The 19085-nt window shown below is 39.6% G+C and overlaps 1 protein-coding gene across 2 annotated transcripts; it reads right to left on the bottom strand.

Annotated features, from left to right (window-relative positions):
• Window positions 1–4312: 4312 nt before the first annotated feature.
• Window positions 4313–16167, bottom strand: LOC308110242 (uncharacterized protein). Of its 2 annotated transcripts, none has more exons than XM_080464427.1 (12): window positions 16113–16167; window positions 15930–16005; window positions 13483–13839; window positions 13181–13402; window positions 12661–12990; window positions 11310–11540; window positions 9375–9623; window positions 9035–9295; window positions 7992–8073; window positions 7255–7306; window positions 5419–5564; window positions 4313–5257 (listed from the first exon to the last, which is right to left on the bottom strand). In XM_080464427.1, the coding sequence occupies exons 2-12, from the start codon at window positions 15982–15984 to the stop codon at window positions 5197–5199; spliced, it is 2046 nt and encodes a 681-aa protein (XP_080320553.1). In that variant the 5' UTR covers window positions 15985–16005; window positions 16113–16167; the 3' UTR covers window positions 4313–5196. The 2 variants fall into 2 exon arrangements, with proteins under 2 accessions (XP_080320553.1, XP_080320554.1); XM_080464428.1 differs by having other exon boundaries at window positions 4319–5257; window positions 5419–5561; window positions 16113–16145.
• Window positions 16168–19085: the final 2918 nt, after the last annotated feature.

Genomic DNA, 19085 nt, shown 5'->3' with positions numbered 1-19085 from the left:
TCCAGTATTTTTAATGGGCAAACTTAGATGAGATTGAGGTGGTATGACCAGGATTCCAAAATCTAAATTTAGCATTGGTGGTGAGAGAAGACAGAGGAAACACACTGAAGGGGAAACTGCAGCTTTGTGTCCTTTCACAGCACAAGAAACACTGTCGTCATACATATAGATGTCTGAATATTCAGAGCTGCTCGTTGTGCTGATCTTCTCTCCATTTGTGTACCAGACGTAGGTTGGACCGTCAGGTAATAAACACCCGCTGGTACATTGTACATTTGCAATAGTTCTTGGTGGTCTTAAGATGACCTTCACTTTTAATTTTGGTTCTGTGGAAACAAAACATCACGTCATTAGAGAAACATGCAAGCACACATTTGTATTGGACCCCAGCCGGATGAGCTCCAAACTTTTTTGGGTGTCCATTTTTTCATGATTTAATATAATTCACGCACACGTCAAAATTAAAAGGTGCCATAGAGCAGGCAGTGCAAATAAATAAACTTAGATAAACAGTGCGACAACAGACTACAACTACATCACCGGGTAAATAAATACCAAAAATAATAAACATCTGATAATAAAAGCGTGAGTCAGACATAAAAAGAACAAAGAATGAAGGTCAAAGGTTAGATATGTATCAGCAGGAGGCAGTGATCAGATTTACTGGTAAAACCGGTTGTCATTTGTTTGTTGAGACCGTGGGGGGTGTTGTTGGCAGCTGCTGAAAGTAACTAAAAAGTAACTTGTAATCTAAGTTACTTTGAAAAACAAGTAATCATTAAAGTAACAGAGTTACTTTTTAAAGGAGTACCTAGTAATCAGATTACTTTTTTCAAGGTAACTGTGGCAACACTGATTGTATGTGTGAATTTGTGGAAAATAAATGAATGAAGATTTGAAATCAATGAAAACATGAACCTGTGACGGACAAATCCACTCCAGTTTGAGCAGTAAACGTTCCACCTGGTTGGTCGGTGATGAACCTGATCTTGTAAACTGCTGAGTCAGTCTCTCTCAAGTCTCTGATTGTGAGGCTGCAGCTCTTCGAAGAACAATCGTACGACACTCGACTCCTGTTCTCTTCTTCTGTTTGCAGATCCACAGGTTCTCCTTTGTGGTCAACTTTAGTAAACCAGTAAGTTCTGGCGTTTAGATTAGAAATGTGTGGATGTTCGTAGGTGCAGTGGATTCTCACAGTGGCTCCTTGTGAGGCACAGATCTGAGTGGAGGAGTAGGTCACTTTCCAGTCACTGCCACCCTGGACCACTGGAACCCAGAGACACCAGAAAACACAGAGACAGCACATTCACAACAGCAGGAGGGCACAGAAACTCACATTTACACTCAAATATCTTAATGTTCATGTTATTTTACCTTGATCTGCCTCCAGTGGTGGAAAGTAAGAAAATTTAAATTGTATGTTTCGTTTTCACCTACTGTTGCCGCATTCAACTCTGTAAACTCTCTTATCTGCACTTCCTTTTAACATTCACAGTGGTTCATTTCTCGTTTCAACTCCTACACCTTTTAGATCAGCGATGTCAAACATACGACCTGTGGACAGAAAACGGGCCCAAGAATTTGAAAAGTGTAAAAATGATCAAATTACTCAAATTTTAGAAATTAATGGTGATGATAGAGTTGTGGAAAAAAAATACATGCAGAAGTCTGAATAGAAAGATGATTTTGGATCTCTGTGCAGAGTTTCAGTGACTATCAAAACACATTGTCTAATTAAGTCTTTTTGTCTTTGCATTTGTTGATGAAACAAAACTAAAAGAGGAAAATATGAATGCTGTATTGGACGGAAGCCCTAAAAGGACATGATTAAATATGTTTTATTTCTTCCATTTTGCTTTGATCACAAGTTCATTTCAATGGTTTCCGCGAGGTCTCAAGTTATTTTTCCTATTACCCCAAGATTCTCAACATTATAGAATAATTATCTGGTTATCTCGAGAAAACAACATTTATTTGTTTGAGATAAGATCATGTATCATTTCCTTCATCTAATCGGTGCATTGTAACTACGTGCATTTGCCTCGGAATTATCATGAGATTGACGCCCTGTACAAACATAAAAACATAGAAATTAAACATCAGAGAAAGTGTTGAGTCATCACGTCTGCCTGAAGTTATGGTTTGTACAATTTTAAAGTCACGATTCAGAATAACAGTGAAAGTTTGAAAGCGGCTGGCGGTTGTAGAAGACGATCAAGATGCATAAAAAATCATTACATTGATAAAAATCCTTCTGCCAGTCTTTATAGCCTTCACATTCACATCTACGGTTAAATCTAGGTTCAACAATTAACTCCAAACACTTTCGGAATGTGAAATCCTAAATCATGACTCTATAAAGAGGATACTCACAATTCTGACTTTTTTTTTTTCTGAGAAACTTTTTAGCTTTTTACCTACATTTGTTTGTTAGTTGAGAAAACAAACTGCCATGGATTTTATTTTTTTTATATATGATCAAAAAAATAAATCTAACGCCCACTAATGATAGTCCAACTAAATACCCCTTTGTTAAAAAGTAATTTAACCTGTCTGTACTTTTTCAAGAGTCTTTTGAATCTTTACTTCAGTACTTTCTTCAACTTCAGGATGTTTACTTCACCGTCTCACTCTGTGTGGCAACGGTTACCAAGCACTGCATGTAAACAATCAATCACACACATACACGCACACACACAATAAAAAATTCAAATAGAAGCCTATATGCGCCGACCTACAGTTAGAAGATGGTTGAACACAGCGGAAAACTGCCCAAATCAAAAATGTCTTCCCTCAACCCTTTTCTTGAGAATGAAATGCGAACATTGCAGAATTAGAGGTTTTAAACTGTGATAGCAGTTAGAGTAAAACACCGGCACTCCATAAATCAATTTTATTTCTCATCATTTATATATTTAAGACTCCAATATTATATTCTTAATTTTCTTGGGACTATAACTGAATAACTAAGAAACCCTTATATATAAACAGGCATTTAAAAGGTTAAAATGACTGTTTGGCAGTTTTGAGAAGATTTGATGATTGTGACCAAGGAAATGACCCAGGAGAGTGTAAGAGCTCAGCAAAGTGACAACACGTATTCAGGACTGTGTTTACATCTGGTAATAATTCTCTGAAGGTCATCAGACATTCAAATAAAAAGAAATATGCGTCACATTGCACAGCAGCTTAAACTTCAATAAAAAATATAAAAAGATACCTGGTAAAGAGAGAAGAAGGACAAGAAATCCTCTCACTGCTGGAGATCCACTCATAGCTGCTGCTTCCCTTGGATCATTACAACACAGTGGTCACTTTAGATAAGAGGAGGATGTCGAGTTTTCAGCTTGGTTTGTGGTTGGAAACTGTGTTATATGAAAACAGATCAAGCTGCGATAATACATCTTCCTTCCTCTTCACAAAATGAATGTGCATGAATAGAAGGACAATTCTAAAACCTCAAGCTGAAATGAAGAAATGATCCTGACTAGGTGTTTTGCATGCACGTCTTGATTTATTAGCAATATGAGTCCATAACATAAAATATTACTCCTCTTTTGGCCACCGTTTACACGACAGTGTTCCAAGTTACAACGCCTCGTTGATTTCAGAAAAGTTTGCCCGTTAATGCATGCCAGGCCATGAGGTGGCGCTGTTGCTTGTTTTTGTAATGAAACCACACACACATGCTCGCACAGAACAGTACGCTATAAACGGAAACACAACAGAGAGTAACCGACATCCATATGGACAGATGACCAACTGGATGCTATAATAGGTGAATCTCAACTACAAAACTACTAATATGGACTATAAAACTAGAAGATGGAGTCTGGAGGCCGCCATGAGCAGAAATACTATTAACCATGGCGGTAGTGCACATGTGCTCTGTAGCATTCTGCAGTCTCTGCAGGGGGGGTAACCGGAAGTGTCAAAGTGATAAGTTCCACCTTGCGAGCCGGTCTGAAAAAGTTACGGTTGCAGTGTTAACGAACCCCCCAAAACCCCCAAAGTTTTTCAGTTACACTCATTTCGCTTGTAAACGGAACCCGTCTCCCGACACTGGGGAGTCTCTCAAAGCTTTTAAGAGCACAAACGTGTATCACTACTTCACCTGAAGATGGGTTAAAGATCCAAAACTTTATCTTATATCACATGGTTTGTTATATCATGTATTACTTTTCACAATGTGAAGTGCTATAGAGTATTTGGAAATTAAAGTATCCAGTGTCTTGAGACATATTATGACATGTGTTTCAATTCAACAAGTTTTAGACATCTATATATATATATTTTTTTTTTTTACTTTTTTCCCAAATATTCAGACCAACATGGTAACATTTAAAAAATTATATTTCATTTTGCAGAAAGAAAGAATATAACTTTTTGTCATTGATCCTGAAACACAAACACTTTCAGAAGTTCAAATTGAAGCGGAAATGTAGTTTATGTTGCATCCACACAATAAAAGAACATGGCATGTACTGTGGAATAATTTAAACACACTATGAAAGTCTGTTTGGATCATCCAGACAGGTGTAAAAATCCCATCATATAAAAGTAGAAAAATAGTGGGTAGTTCTCCAAGATACAATGTCTCGAATTAAACACCATAACTACTTTACCCCTGCGTGCGTGCGTGCGTGCGTGGGTGTACAACCACAACACATTCATTGTCCTTTTTCTGAACTGACCTGCGTGATAGTCAACACTATTCCCATGTGAAAAAACAACTTAGATTTCTGGCCTTCTTCTTTCATTGGAACATTTTTTATAGGTTTTCATCACTTCTCCACCAGGGGGAGGCACAGACTTTCTTATTTATCAGACGGTCTCTTAATGCGGCTGCGGGAGTCTTAGAGTACGTTACATACAATATATCCGTCAGCTTTGATTTCTGATATGAGATATTAAACAAAAACAGAAACCAATGTGAAAACTGGTCAGAGAGATGTGCACAACCAAATGCAATCTCATATATGTACAGTGTGAACATGAATTTGTACTTTGGTTTCAGAAGGGGTGATATTCCAAAATAATGGGGGGAAAAAAACAATCCAACAAAAATAGAAAACAATAGTCATTGTCAGATATATTTCTTGGGGTCATTGTTTCTTTCTCGCTGCATTTTCATCACAGCTGTTTGAAAGTTCAGTCCATCCCTGTGCAGCAAGAAACAGAACATCAATGGTGTGTTCACTCCGTGAAGGTTTTGTTCACATTCCCATAAAGTGCAGATACGTCTTCACAACTTGGACTGCAGAGGAAATACAAGAACATTAAACATTGTGTAGTGACGATCCAACACTTTCAACATGCTGATGTTTGCTCCAAAGAAAGTGGTTAAACATGCAATATTGATCCTTTACACTCCTCTGAATGTGTAGTTTAAGTTGTCCTGTGTGAAGAGCTTCTCACCCTGTAGCACTGGAGCATCTGGGATTTGCGTAAACAACATTTTCCTCTTCATGTCGCTGGAGTTGGGTCATGTTGAAGTTGGAATAGACAGGATCTGCTTCAGTTCTAACAAATTGGATGCTGGCATAATGAAGTTCTTCCTCCTGCTGGCCACATGAAAATATTTTGTTAAACCAAATAATTTGTGGAAAATGTATCGGCAGATAAGAAGCCATATACTTGGGATGGTTTTAATGATTCACGTAAAGCATTTGACACAATTGATCTTTCTAATGTTGCACAAACCTGAACATTAAAGTATGTATAAGAGGTACATCTAAACATTGAATTAAAAGTCATTTGTAAAAAGTTCAGTATGTTGTAATCAACAACACTGAATCACAATGTAGAAAGTAACTTGTGGTGTTCCACAGGGTTTAGTTTTGGGACCAAAATTGTTTATACTCAAATACTCAAATCCCATCTTATCATATCAAACAAGTACCAAATTTGGTACATTTTCTGATGATTTTATTCAGGAAATGAATTTGTCATAACAGTAGAAAAGGAATTGGTCTTGTTGAAAATAAACAAAAGGTTTGTGACGCCAAATACCAAGATGGGGGAAGTGCAAAATAATGTCGAGCCCATGAAAAGGATGAGCGTGTGTAAGGACTTCTAAAGTATTTCATACCCTTAATCACTTCGGATTTCACCCGTATACGCAGCGACCCTGAGCATTTTCAAAAAGTTCAATCTCGGGACAAATGAAAATTTTTCATTTTCACTTGAATCTGTTGCCATGTCAACAGGCCATTATTTTATCATAGTTCTTTTTTATCTGACTGACATGTTTCGACCGCTTCCACTGTCTTCCTCAGAGCATCAGCTGATGTGTGATGACGGGTCGGTCTTTATCAAGTGATCGACCTGACAGATCTGTCAGAATCTGCAGGCCGACCACGTCCCCCGCTGTCCAATGGACCCCAGAGAATGGAGTCCCGGGTGCACAAGAGGGTGTAGGCCCCCTCGTCCCGGTTCATGGCGTTGGTTGTTCGTTTTTTGATTTCTGCGGCTTCCTTGATCCACTTCTTGTGTCTGCCGACCTCTGAAATTATGACTCTTCCCTTGTCCCAGTCCATGATATGGTTGTGTCTTCACAGTGATGGCTGATTTAGCATTTTCTTGTTCTGCTATCTATTTTTGCGATCTCGTGAGCTGTATTGCTTTTTCTTTTTCACATTCTGATTGATGCTCCTTCTTTCTAAAAGATCTGCCCATTTCCCCAATGTATGACTTGTTACATAACGTACACGGGATTTCTCACATTGCATTTGTTGTCCAGATCTATTTTATCATTTGAGTGCACTACGAGCTGATGCAGTTTTTATGTGTGGTTTTTCTGCTGTGTTTATGTTTTGTTTTGTCATTGCGGAAGCAGTCGAAACATGTCAGCAGGGTAAACTCATCATGCACTACTTTGTCGGTAAAACACTACGCTGCTTTGTCAAATATGACAAATGAACATAATTTAGCCATATTTTGTTATTTTACTATGAGAGTGTGTTGTATTCTTGTACCCAGCATTGGTCACAACGGCAAAATCCAGGGAGACAGATGCCCAGGGCCCCAAGCAGGAAGGCTGTATAATGACTGGAAAGGGGCTTATCAGAGACTGCAGTCCTTATCACTGATATTAACCAAACAACTTGAATCCCAGACAGACTACAATCACATGCTGGGAATCCTCCTAGTAAGGTGAAGTTGAAGGCCATAAATCCGTGGAAAGAAAGGGTTGAACAGCCACCAGGCTGCCTTTCGCCCGGGGGCCTTAGAACATCTACAAACACCCCTTACCTGCCCGGTCGCTTTTGACCTCTCTGATTCTTGCTCGGAGGCTCTCTCTCTTCTGGTTAGAAAAAAAATTAAGAGACATACACCCCAATAGGTTTTTAAATTGAGACACAAGCCAACATAAATGTATAACTCCACCTCACTTACATGGAGTCATAAAAGCAAAGGGAGTGATCAAACGTGCGCTTGCACTAAGATCTCACAGTTACAGTCTATACCAGTGGTTCTCAAACCGTTCTGTGTGCCACCCGAGAAGATATCCAGCTCTCCCAGAATCACCATTATGGCTGACCTGAATATACAGTAGTGGGGGCTTAGCTTAAGAGCTCAGGATATTTCACAATGAAGATTTCTGGGGCCAAATTTAGATAATATATTTATCCCATACCACGAGAGTTAAGGACTACAGGTTGAGGATCACTGGTCTGCAATATTCAACTCATGTAATCTGCAATGTCTTCAAGTAAAGTCAATTCAGATTCATTTGAACCCTAAAACAAAGGTATTTGACAGATCATTTAAAGGATTTAATGTTGATAAACTTGGGTAAAAACCTAATAGGGAACAATGCTCAGAAATAGGACCTTTTCGTGACATGTTTAGACTCAGAGGTCGTAATAACACAGTGAATTTTCCCATTTCAGTCAGAACTATTTGCCAAAGTAGCTCTACTGAGCCGGATTCTAAATGGTAAAAAAGTACAATAGAGGGAAACTGTCAATGAGAAGCAGTCTGCTTACCTTAACCATAGAATGAGAAAGAGGAGGACAAAACCCAGACATACAGCAGAGATCGAGAGAATCACTGGAAGTTTCCATGAACCTTTAAAAGATAATGAAGCACAAATATCAAATCCTGGAGTCCGATTGTGAATAATTGTTCTTGTGAGTGTTGCACTTATTATTTGAATCAAAATAGAGCCATAACAATAACATTCTGTCAAAGAATATACATCAGTACATCAATCCAACAAATACATGATTCCTTCAGATGAAATTCCAGAAATTTCATCGCATAATGGATCTTAACAAAAATATTTTTACAAGCAAATAAACAGAAAGGGGTTGTTTAAACGAGAAATTTGTGTTCCATTAATAGATGGACAATAACAACAATGGCGGCTTCAAGAGTTGCTCAGCTTTAGCTGACTCAAACTGTGTGTTTTCTTGATGTTCAGCCAGGAAAAATGCATATTTGATCATAATAGATAAAATGATCATTATTGTATAGGCGACGCAAGAGTTGAAATAGTAATATATTTACTTTCTCTTATTACTTGTTGGTGTTTTTGCGATGATTGGTGCCTCCCATGACTAGAGACAATCAAAACGCAATGCCAGTTGCTTACGAAATATAAACGCTTCCGTATGCGCCCAATCTCCACATCAACTGTTTTGCTTGAAAAATAATTAAAAAGTAAAAAGTAATTTTCTTGTTTTAACACTGGAAGTTATCTATGAAGGTAAAAACTGCAGCTTCACCTGCAATGAAAAGTGTTTGTGGGTTTAGGGGGAAATGCCTGAGTCGGCCACCTTGTAGTTCCGATGTTACCTGCTGTGTTGCATCTTTCATGTTAATGTAAAGATTATTGGCCTCATTTGGGACAAATGTTGTGGATTCAAAAACGGGAGCGTAGAAAAATAGTAAATGACTTGGATTCCACTGGAGCTTTCTGCAATACTGCACACACTGAACCCACTGAATACTCGCAAATGTCCTAAAAGCAGTCCGTCATGAAAGTGTTACCAAAAGTACTGACATTCCAGTTACTGGCATCACTTACCGGTGACAGCGAGCCGGTGTACTGTGGACTTGTGACGTCCTCTGCTGTTCTGAGCTTCACAGTAATAACCTCCACTGTGTTCAGGTCTGAGGTTGGTGATGGTGAAGTTCTCCTCGTGGGCTTTCAGTAACTCCTCGTCCTCCGTGTACCAGCTGTAGTTAGCTGCCGGGTTCGCATCACTGCTGCAGGTCAGAGTCACTGAGCTGCCCTCCACAGTCCCACCGGAGAAACTCTCCGACACCGAGGGAAGTTTTGGGGCATCTGGACGAAAGCGATATGTTACTTATGTGGTTGTTCACAAACAGTAAATAGCGCTTCTGCTTTAGCAACAGTCACTTACACTGCACATCTACGAATACAGACACTGTGTACTGATCCTCAGACTCGCAGTGGTAGAGTCCTCTGTCCTCAGAGCTGATGGAGGTGAAATAATAAATCCTTGCCGGTCCGAGAAGCAGAGCGTGGTTCCCTTTGTACAAAGTAGTCGTAGCTGCCGGATCCCCATCAACGCGACATGTGAGATTGAACGAACTGCCTTCGACGACCTCACCAGACGGACTCAGGAACAGAGTGGGAAGCTTTGAAGGATCTGGAGATGAGCGAGGTTCATAGGGTTCATTTTGCTGCGCTTACTTCATAACTCCAGTACGCTGCTTTTATTTTTAAGTTTAAACAAACTTTCAAAACGATACTTTATGAGATTTTGATGTCTTTTTGAGCAACGCATCCTAGAAAATGAAAAGAGTTGCACCGGTACTTTTGAGCAGCGAGTCTGAGTGTGGAAACAAGTGAAATTGACAATTTGAATGAACCTCAACAGCAAAACATAAGAAATGACTGGAATAGATTCAAAGTTGAATCGGGTATCTTTTTGACAGTTCATCTCAATTAATCACTTTTTTGTTTAAAATCCTATCATTTTGTATTTCACATTCATCTTTACTTGTATTTAAACAACAGTAAAGAATTACATCAAGCTTTTGTCTTAGTGGAGCCTGAAGTGAAACAGTTGTTGAACTTGGAGCCAAACAGAAGAATACTGCTAATATGTGTTTATTTAGTCAACTTCAAGTGGAAATAGTGATCTTCCTCAGTGTGTTAGCGGCTCTGTTAACTGCTGCTTAAAGTAAGCTTGACACTTTCGCTGTCAAGAAATAAAATGTGCCTTTTTTTACACACATAGACATTTGACTTTTCAAAACGAATTTTTTTTTTTTTACATTTTTCAAACTGATGGGCGATGTCAATCTTTCCCATATTGCTGCATTTCTTTACCACATCAACCAGACTACCAAACACAGCGAGGTAAACAAAGGTCTCCTCCCCCCCGTAGAAGCTCCCCTGCCTCGTTTGTTGAGATTTCAACAGAAGTTACTCTCTTTCTACTGACAACAGTTGAGCGCACAATATATTGAAATGTATCTGGGAGCTTCCTACTCAGGATTGTACTCAGGTTGGCTACTATTGGCTCCTACTAACGACGATCGTATCATTCTGATGATGAGTCGTCCCTTTCACAGTGTTTGGGCAGGTCATGCAACATACATACTTGCCTGTGATCACTAGATTTCACTGTCTGACAAGAGAATAGTGCTACTGGAGAATTATGATAGTTCCCAGTGCTTCATCTCGTCACCATCGGTTTACCCAGTTAGTCTTTTGTTCTGGTGTTAAGGTGGAAAGATTCTACACAAGTACAGAATCATTTTCTCGAGGTGGAAAGAACAAAAACAAAGTTAATTCTTAAAACTATATTTCTTACTCCATGAGATACTCTAGTGTATAACTACTGGGAGGGTTCAATTTAAGAGTGAACATAGTTGGCATGTTTGCTTTAATTAGTTGGGTTTTTTTTAACCAATCACACCCAGTGCATGTCAGATGGACACTAAACAAGCAGAAAGTACTGGATAAAGCAAGAACTGCAACAATTTAGTGCCTTCATTCTTTTCTTTTCTCTCAGCCTTGGGAGAGAGAACACGTTTCTCTGGTCCTGCCAAGTATGTATAGCTCTTCACACCAGGTCTTATCCTATCACGTTGGATCTGGTTTTTGACACTTAACAATCAGGTTTTTTGGGGGTTTTTTTGGACAATGTCTTTCTTTTTTGGGTTGGTGAACGTGGTTGGGTCTGCTACTGTTTGGCTTCACTGCAAACATCAGAGATGAGAGATGGGGTCCACGGCTTTTCTCAAACCCAACCTTTTTCAAAGGAAAACCATTGCTTTCAAGATCCAGTTCAACTTTTATGGGTGACACAGTGATGTAATCTTACAGATGGATGGAGAGCGGTAGTCCTCATGCCCTTCAAACGTACAGGAGACGAGATCTCTGGGATAAAAGTTGTCTGTGTATGTTGAAGTTTGCTGTGTCAGATTTTTCTTTCCGTTCTTGAACCAGACGTACGAGAGACGACCAGCCGGACTGCAGCTGCTTTGGCACCTCAGCTCTGCCTCAGTGTGAAACTGATGGACCTTTATTATTCTGGTCACCTCCACCTGCAGAGCTGAAAGTGACAACACAACAGTGGAGTGAACGATCATCCATCCATTCGTGTTCGACAGAATTCTATCTAGCTCACAGAAAACTCATTATCACAGATCAGCATCACTGGCACTGATAGATTCAATCAAGGAAATCACAAACTCTTTAACTGGAGCTGCAAAACATGTTTAACCCCTAAAAGGAGGCAAACACAGCTTCAAAAGTTTCATATAAAGATTTATTATAAGAAAAATATATAATTCATGTTGCATTTATGAGGTTTCAATTACAATCCAGGATGGTAAACATTTCCTTACATGTTCAGCTGTTTTCCTGAGTTACGAGGTGTCATCCTTCTTTTTCAGCATTTCTTCAACAATTTCTCTTTTCAGCTGTTTTAACCATTTTTGACTCTTTTTTAAAGTAATTTTTCTGTTTAAATTTCAATTTGAAGCCACTTTTAAACTTATTTTTCTTTTAGAAAGAAAATTGTTTTGGATAGTTTTTAAAAAAAAAAAGCTACTTTAGCACCTTTTTAGTTGCTGTGCATTTTATTTAAAGCCCTGTTTAGCCAAAAGATGAAAGTCCTTTTGAAAATGACTCTGGTGGGTAAATAAAATAAAAAGAAGATCACATGGTTATTTAGTGAAAGCTTCAGGGAGCCACTACAGAGAGGCTCCAGAGCTGCAGGTTGCCTACCGCTGTTCTGGAACAATGATGGTATTTTCTGGTGCTTTGAGGTTGGAAAGCCATGCTTGTGTTTGTGACATGATGTTGCACACGGTGAGAAATGTCTTTCCTGCACTGTTGTGCAAACTGTGTAGCAACTGTTTTGGTCAATAACGTACACAACAACTTCTTTCTCTGTCTGAAACATGGAATTCGAAGTCCCTGCAAATGGAGTGTATGGAGTTTGAATGTTCTGCTTGAGTGCTCATGGGTTGAATACTGCTAATCCACCTTCCTCCAGTCATCTAAACGTAGGCTCCCTGTTCAGTGTAGACCCTGTATTTTCTCCAACAGTCAGTGTTTTGGACTCAAGCTCGCATGGCCCCTGAGTTGGATGAGGATGGATGGATAAATGGATCTGGTATTAGATTCCTTATCACTAAATGCTGCTAAATGTGTGTGTTCATCAGTACCTGTGACGGTCAGCGTTGTTCCAGGTAAACTGTTCCTCCATTCGAACCAGTTGGTTTTGAATTTGAAGTGGTACTCTGCTGAATCACTCTCTTTCAGCTCATTGATTTTCAGAATGGAGCGTCCTCTCTCTGGCTCCAGGACTTCAACACGACCTGCATCCCAGGAGTCTCTTTTGAACTCCTGAAGACTGGGGTTTGATTTGAACCAGGATGACGATACTATAAGATCTTTGCTGCTGTATGTGCATGAAATGTCTACTGTTTGACCGTTGAGAGCACAGAGGCTCCTTTCTTTATAAGTCACTCTGTTACAGCTTGGTCCGAGGACACCTAAAAAGAGAAAGATAATAAAAACGGTCACTGGTCAGCCCATTAGTTAGTACAGTACCATTTGTTCAGACACTGATTTTACATTGTGCATCGAGAAACAACGTGAAGGGGGAAGTGAAGTTTCCTGTATTCAAATATCAAACAGTGAAGTAATCACAGCATGATTTCTTGTTTTATGACTTGTACTCACACACGGAAGGAGAGGGAAACTTCTCGTAACCTTTCACAGCACAGGACACGCTGTCTGCTTTTTTGAAGTACTGACTAAACTCCGATTGGTCTTCACTCATTTTCTGTCCATTCTTGATCCAGACAAAAGGATTTGCGGGTAAACGACAGCTGCTCTGACACTTCAGCTTCGCCCAAGAAGGATATGTGATTGTGTAAGGTATGGCCACCTCCACCCGAAGAGCTGGATGTGTGTGAAACATTATTTATGAAAGGAGTCATTTCCTGTAGTATTGTAACATCAGAGTGATTGAGATCTGGTACCTGTGACTTTCAGAGTGGCTCCTGGTGAACCAGTGGCTCGTCCACCTGGCTGGTTCGTCATGAACATGAACCTGAACTCCACAGAGTCGCTCTCTCTCAGGTCCTTGATTGTCAGAGTGTGGTGGTTCTCAGCCGAGTGATACATCACCCGACCTGCAAACGCCGCCTCTGTCTGCAGATCCACAGGCTCATTACCTTTCATTCTCGTGAACCAGAGTGCTTTTTCAACCACCGTGACTGTCTCATTTATTATGGATGGATAGATGTAGGGAGAGCGAATTTCTACTGTCGATCCTTTCAAGGCGCAGATGTAATTTAAAGAGTAAGTCACTCTCCATTCATTTAGGCTCTGCACCACTGAAACAAAGAAATACAGTTCTAAATGACATATTCATACTTTAAACATGCCTGGTTAACACAACATTTTCAAGTGAAAAAGCAAAACGTTCGTTGTGTTTTGATGGCCCATTTGCATAAGAGTTTTTGCTCGGAATCACTGAAAAAGCAACTTTTTGAACACGGCTCCCAAAGTGGAACATTTAGAAAATGCTCCAACTCTGTTTCCGTGTCCTCGCCATTGTTAACTTTTATAGCATTTTTGTTGTGTACGTAGTTTCATTACAAAAAACTAACAACAGCGCCCACGAGCGGCTCAACATGCCAACTACATCATTTCCTGCGTTTTGGCCATTTCTGCGTAAACGAACGTCATTTTCAAAGAGTTTTTCCAAAACAAAAATGCAAAAAATATTGCGTATTTATCTGAACCTTTTTTATGTAAATAGGGCCTAAAAAGGATGCAGGCACGCACAAAAGCTGATCTACTAACAGGATCACACACAATAGATGCGCACTCTGTTTATTCACCTTGCTCAATATGGGATATCAGGCTTGCCTCTCTGACAGCACAAAAAATATAGCATATGCTAATCAATCAAGGCATAACCCTCAGTGTGATTCACTATCTTTGAATGTGCTTGTGTTCTTCGTGGTTTTGTTGAAAAGTTTGTGAAAATCAGGTCATCCTCCAGCAGAGAAGCTGTGGTTATTGTGAAGAGACTCATTTAATCAGCTGGCTCTCCGTGACTTTTATTCACAGACTTTATTCTGAGATATTTCCACTGCTGTACTGCAGATTGTCGCTTTTTGATCAATTTCGCTCCCATATTGCTAGAAGTCACATCTTCCTTGAGGCAGTTTTGTGCTGGATGGGCCACGTGGAAGCAATATACTTTCCAGCAGATCATGTTTGAATAAACACGGTCTCAAGCAAAGCCCACGTTAAAATGTTGTGTTGCGTTAAAATCATGTTAGCATGTCATGTCAATTATAGGTTCGGTAAATAACCTGTAAATAAGATGCACACAAACTGAAGGTGCAATTCTATTGCCTGAGCGTGTAATGAAAGTCTTCTTCTTCATTCAGGTGACCGTTTCTCTGCTTTTCTCTATCACAAGTTTCTCAAACTCTTTCTGATGCTTTCTGCTGCAGCCACACGCAACGACTGTGACTTATATTGCAGGGGGAAATAAAATACACCATTAGAAATATTTTGGAGGGGGGCAATAAACTACTGTGACCTTCTCTGCAATAAAATAGGTAAAAGCTAACCTTCATCTCCAACGACTTATCTTATTTGTTTCGTGACATAGTTCAACGTCACACTTGATGTTAAACCTTATATAATGTTGTCCTGATAATTACAATTTCCTTGGTTTACAATAACCAGAAAATGGCAAGATGATGTTGTGAAGGTCCAGCTTCAGTGATGATTTAATTCTGTTTATGTCTACATTTTATCACAAAAAAAACCCACAAAGGAAGGCTTGTTAAATGTTTGTTATTCTGTGTGCCTGCCTCTTTAAGAGGCAAGGCCCTGTTTATTCGTTGGGTTTCTTTCTGTTTAAAGCACCTAGAAATTACTGTGTTATACATGGTGCTATATAAATAAAATTGAATTGAATTGAATTGAATTGAATTGAATTGAATTGAATTGAATTGAATTGAATTGAATTGAATTGAATTGAATTGAATTGAATTGATGAATTGGTGCAGAACTCTTCCTGCACAATTGGGAGCATGTGCACTAAAATACATCACAACATGCAGAAAATTTAGGAACTATGTGCTGTGACTCTAATTAATGATACAGCAAACCCATTCCCTGAAAATCACAACTAAAATTAAAAGTGAAAAATTGGTGGATTTTGGTTGAAAACACAAAAAGTCTGATCTTTGATCGAGTCCTGGGTCTAAATCAAAAGATTTACTTGATGCTTCAGAATAAGGCACTGACATATAGTTTCACATAGACTATTTAGAAAAAGGTTAACTGTAGAGACACATGTTTAACAAATACAGTTAAAACTGAAATTATGATGCTGAAAATGAATTGGACTCGATTCCCATACGTCTAGAACCAGTAAAATAATAGAAATGTAAAATACCTGAGAAGATGAGAAGGCAGATCACCAATCCTGTTTCAGCTTCTTTAACACACATGTTGATCACCTCCTCTCAGCTCTGCGGAAGGAAACACCCAAACCAATATCAGCTTAAATCAATGACAGAAAAAAATATGATCTTCTAAAGTAATTGCTCAAAATGTACAAAACTTGAAAGAGTCTTACAGAGACCGGTGTGATCAGCAGGTGGATGTGTTCAGTTGTGACTTCAGTATAATCTGAACATTAACGGTGTGACAGCTTCCTTCCTCTAATGTTGTTCCTCCTGAGTCGTCCGGTTTACATAATCCAATTATCAGAGCCTTCTTCTCTTTGCTTTTTTTTTTTTTTTAAAGTGTTAATTACGACACAACCTTCAGACACAGAGGGAAAACCCACGAGGAAGCATGAACATCTATGAAAATGCAAAAACTCCTTTTTTACCCAGAAGGAACTTTCAGATCCCGGCTGAGAGGTGAAACTTTTGTACTTGCATCATTTAGGGTTTGAAGATTTAAAAAAAAAAAAAGAAGAAAAAAAAAAGGTTCTCCTGTCAAAGGTTCTGGAGAAAGTAGTCGCTAAACAACTCAATGATTATCTGCACGAGAATAATCTGTTAGAGGACCTTCAGTCCGGCTTCAGAATGAACCACAGTACAGAGACTGCACTGCTAAAAGTTACTAATGATCTTCTAACGGCCTCAGATAGAGGTCTTCTATCGGTTTTAGTTCTTCTGGACCTTAGTGCCGCATTTGATACTGTCGATCATAATATACTTTTAAGGAGATTAGAAGATGCCGTCGGCATTAAAAACTTAGCCTTAAACTGGTTTAAATCATATTTATCTGACCGGTTTCAATTTGTTCATGTAAATAACAAATCTTCAATGCATGAACGGGTCCGGTGTGGAGTACCACAAGGCTCCGTCCTCGGACCGATATTGTTTAATCTCTATATGTTGCCACTCGGAAATATAATTAGGAAACACAGCATTAACTTTCATTGTTATGCAGATGATACTCAGCTATATTTATCAATTAAAGCCAATCAGGCCGACCAACTTGTTAAACTAGAGTCCTGCCTCAGGGACGTTAAGTCCTGGATGTCTATCAACTTCTTAATGCTCAACACATCCAAGACTGAGGTTCTAATCCTAGGTCCTAAAAAGCTCAGGGATAACTTTTCAGACAGTCTGATTAGGTTAGATAATATTACCTTAACCTCTAACAGTGATATTAGGAACCTGGGTGTTATTTTTGATCAGGATCTGTCCTTTATTTCCCATGTTAAACATGTCTCCAGGACAGCCTTCTTCCATCTAAGGAATATTGCAAAAATTAGAAACTTCTTGTCCTTCAAAGATGCAGAAAAAATTATTCATGCCTTTGTGACTTCAAGATTAGATTATTGTAACTCCCTAATGTCAGGATGTCCAAACTCCTCTGTTAGGACCTTACAGCTAGTGCAGAACGCTGCTGCACGTTTACTAACCAGAACTGGAAGAAGAGAGCACATCTCCCCAGTCTTAGCATCCTTACACTGGCTTCCAATTAAATCTAGAATAGAATTCAAGATCCTTCTGATCACATATAAAACTCTTCATCAGAAGGCTCCGTCCTATATCGAGAAACTTCTAGAAGTTTATCACCCTCCACGAGCCCTTCGCTCTGAGGATGCAGGACTGTTGGTAATCCCTAAAGTCCATAAAAGTAAAACAGGAGGCAGGAGTTTCAGCCATATGGCTCCTTTACTCTGGAATCAACTACCAGCCTCGGTCCGAAAGGCCGACACCATTAGTTTATTTAAGAGTAGACTAAAAACATTCCTATTTGATAAAGCTTATCCTTAGGAATAAAATAGGAATAAAATAGGACCACTAAGTTGAGCTGCTATAGGCCTAGACTGCTGAGGGGATTTTTTCTCTCCCGTTAAAGGGAGGAACTCTACATTTGGAGGTTCTGTTTCTTGTCTTTCTTTCTTTCTCTCTGTGTAACAACATTACTGGAGCCACCAGACACTGCCGCAGTCTTTTTTATCCCTGACAGGAGGAGAGCAGGATCCAGGGGATCAGACCCAAGACTCACAGAGTGGAGTTACGACGGTCCTACTACCCAACCCCACCACAGCACCGGGACCCCACCGCAACGGCACGGCCCTTAAACTCCAGACTGAGATTGGCTCATCATCAGACCAACGCTCATCATAGACTTTTCTTAGTATTTGTACTTATCTGGCCTGTCTGCCACTCTCTCTCTCCCTCTTCTTTCCTCTCTCTCCCTGTCCTATCCCATGTACTTCTCCCCCCAACCGGTCAAGGCGGATGGCCGTCCTTCCAGAGTCTAGGGTCCGCCCCACGGTTTCTTCCTGAAGAGGGAGTTCTTGAACTTCTCTCCATGCGAGGGAGTTTTTCCTGGCCACTGTTGCTTGTTACACCTGCTTGCTTTGGAAGGGTTTAGTTGGGTCCTGTTGTACTCTATCATTGTAAGAGCGCTTTGAGATGTTTGTTGATGTGATTTAGCGCTTTACAAATAAAATTGAATTGAATTGAAAAAGGAAATGGTAGAATAGCGAAAGTGCAGAAAGGATTTTTTTCATTTTTTTTGAGATGTCGACATCAGACAGGAACTTAATCATTTTGAGTTCAGGAGTCACCAGTCATGAACTTCTACTGTCAGAGCCCTGCAGGAAGATCCACAGCAGAGAGCACATAATGGATAAGGCCCTGTTTACACATTTCAAGCATTTTTGTTTCAGAAAACCTTTGCACTCAAATGACAACGTTTTGGAAATGGTGTGTGTCTACGCAGACACAGCAGAAATGCTGAAAACTGTAGTTTTGATGTTGAACCACTAGTAGGTGCTGTTGTTTGTTTGTCTTTGTAATGCAACCAAAGACAGTTGCACACAGGGAACAATACACAATAAACAATAACAACTGGAGTAGACAGACATTCGTAAGGACAGACGACCAAGTTGGATCGCTATTCCAAGTGACCCTCAACTATAAAACTCCCACGTCCCAGGAGAATATGGATTGGAAGTCATGACACTCTGAAGGAAAACGTTGTTATTGTCCATCTACTCGTACTTGTGCAGAAGAACTATTTACTACCGCCATGGTGCGCATGCACAATGGCAGCATTTCCCCCGTCGACAACG

Source organism: Lipophrys pholis, assembly GCF_963383615.2.
Source record: "Lipophrys pholis genome assembly, chromosome: 5".
Taxonomy (NCBI): domain Eukaryota; kingdom Metazoa; phylum Chordata; class Actinopteri; order Blenniiformes; family Blenniidae; genus Lipophrys; species Lipophrys pholis.
This window is presented reverse-complemented; position numbering and strand designations above follow the sequence as displayed.

Excerpts from the sequence above, each read along its gene's own strand:
- LOC308110242 (XM_080464427.1), bottom strand. The coding sequence starts at position 15,984 with ATGTGTGTTAAAGAAGCTGAAACAGGATTGGTGATCTGCCTTCTCATC. Across the intron at positions 8,074-9,034 it reads ACACCGGCTCGCTGTCACCG|GTTCATGGAAACTTCCAGTG; the intron begins GTAAGTGATGCC and ends TATCTTTTAAAG. Across the intron at positions 7,307-7,991 it reads TTTCTCATTCTATGGTTAAG|AAGAGAGAGAGCCTCCGAGC; the intron begins GTAAGCAGACTG and ends TTTTCTAACCAG.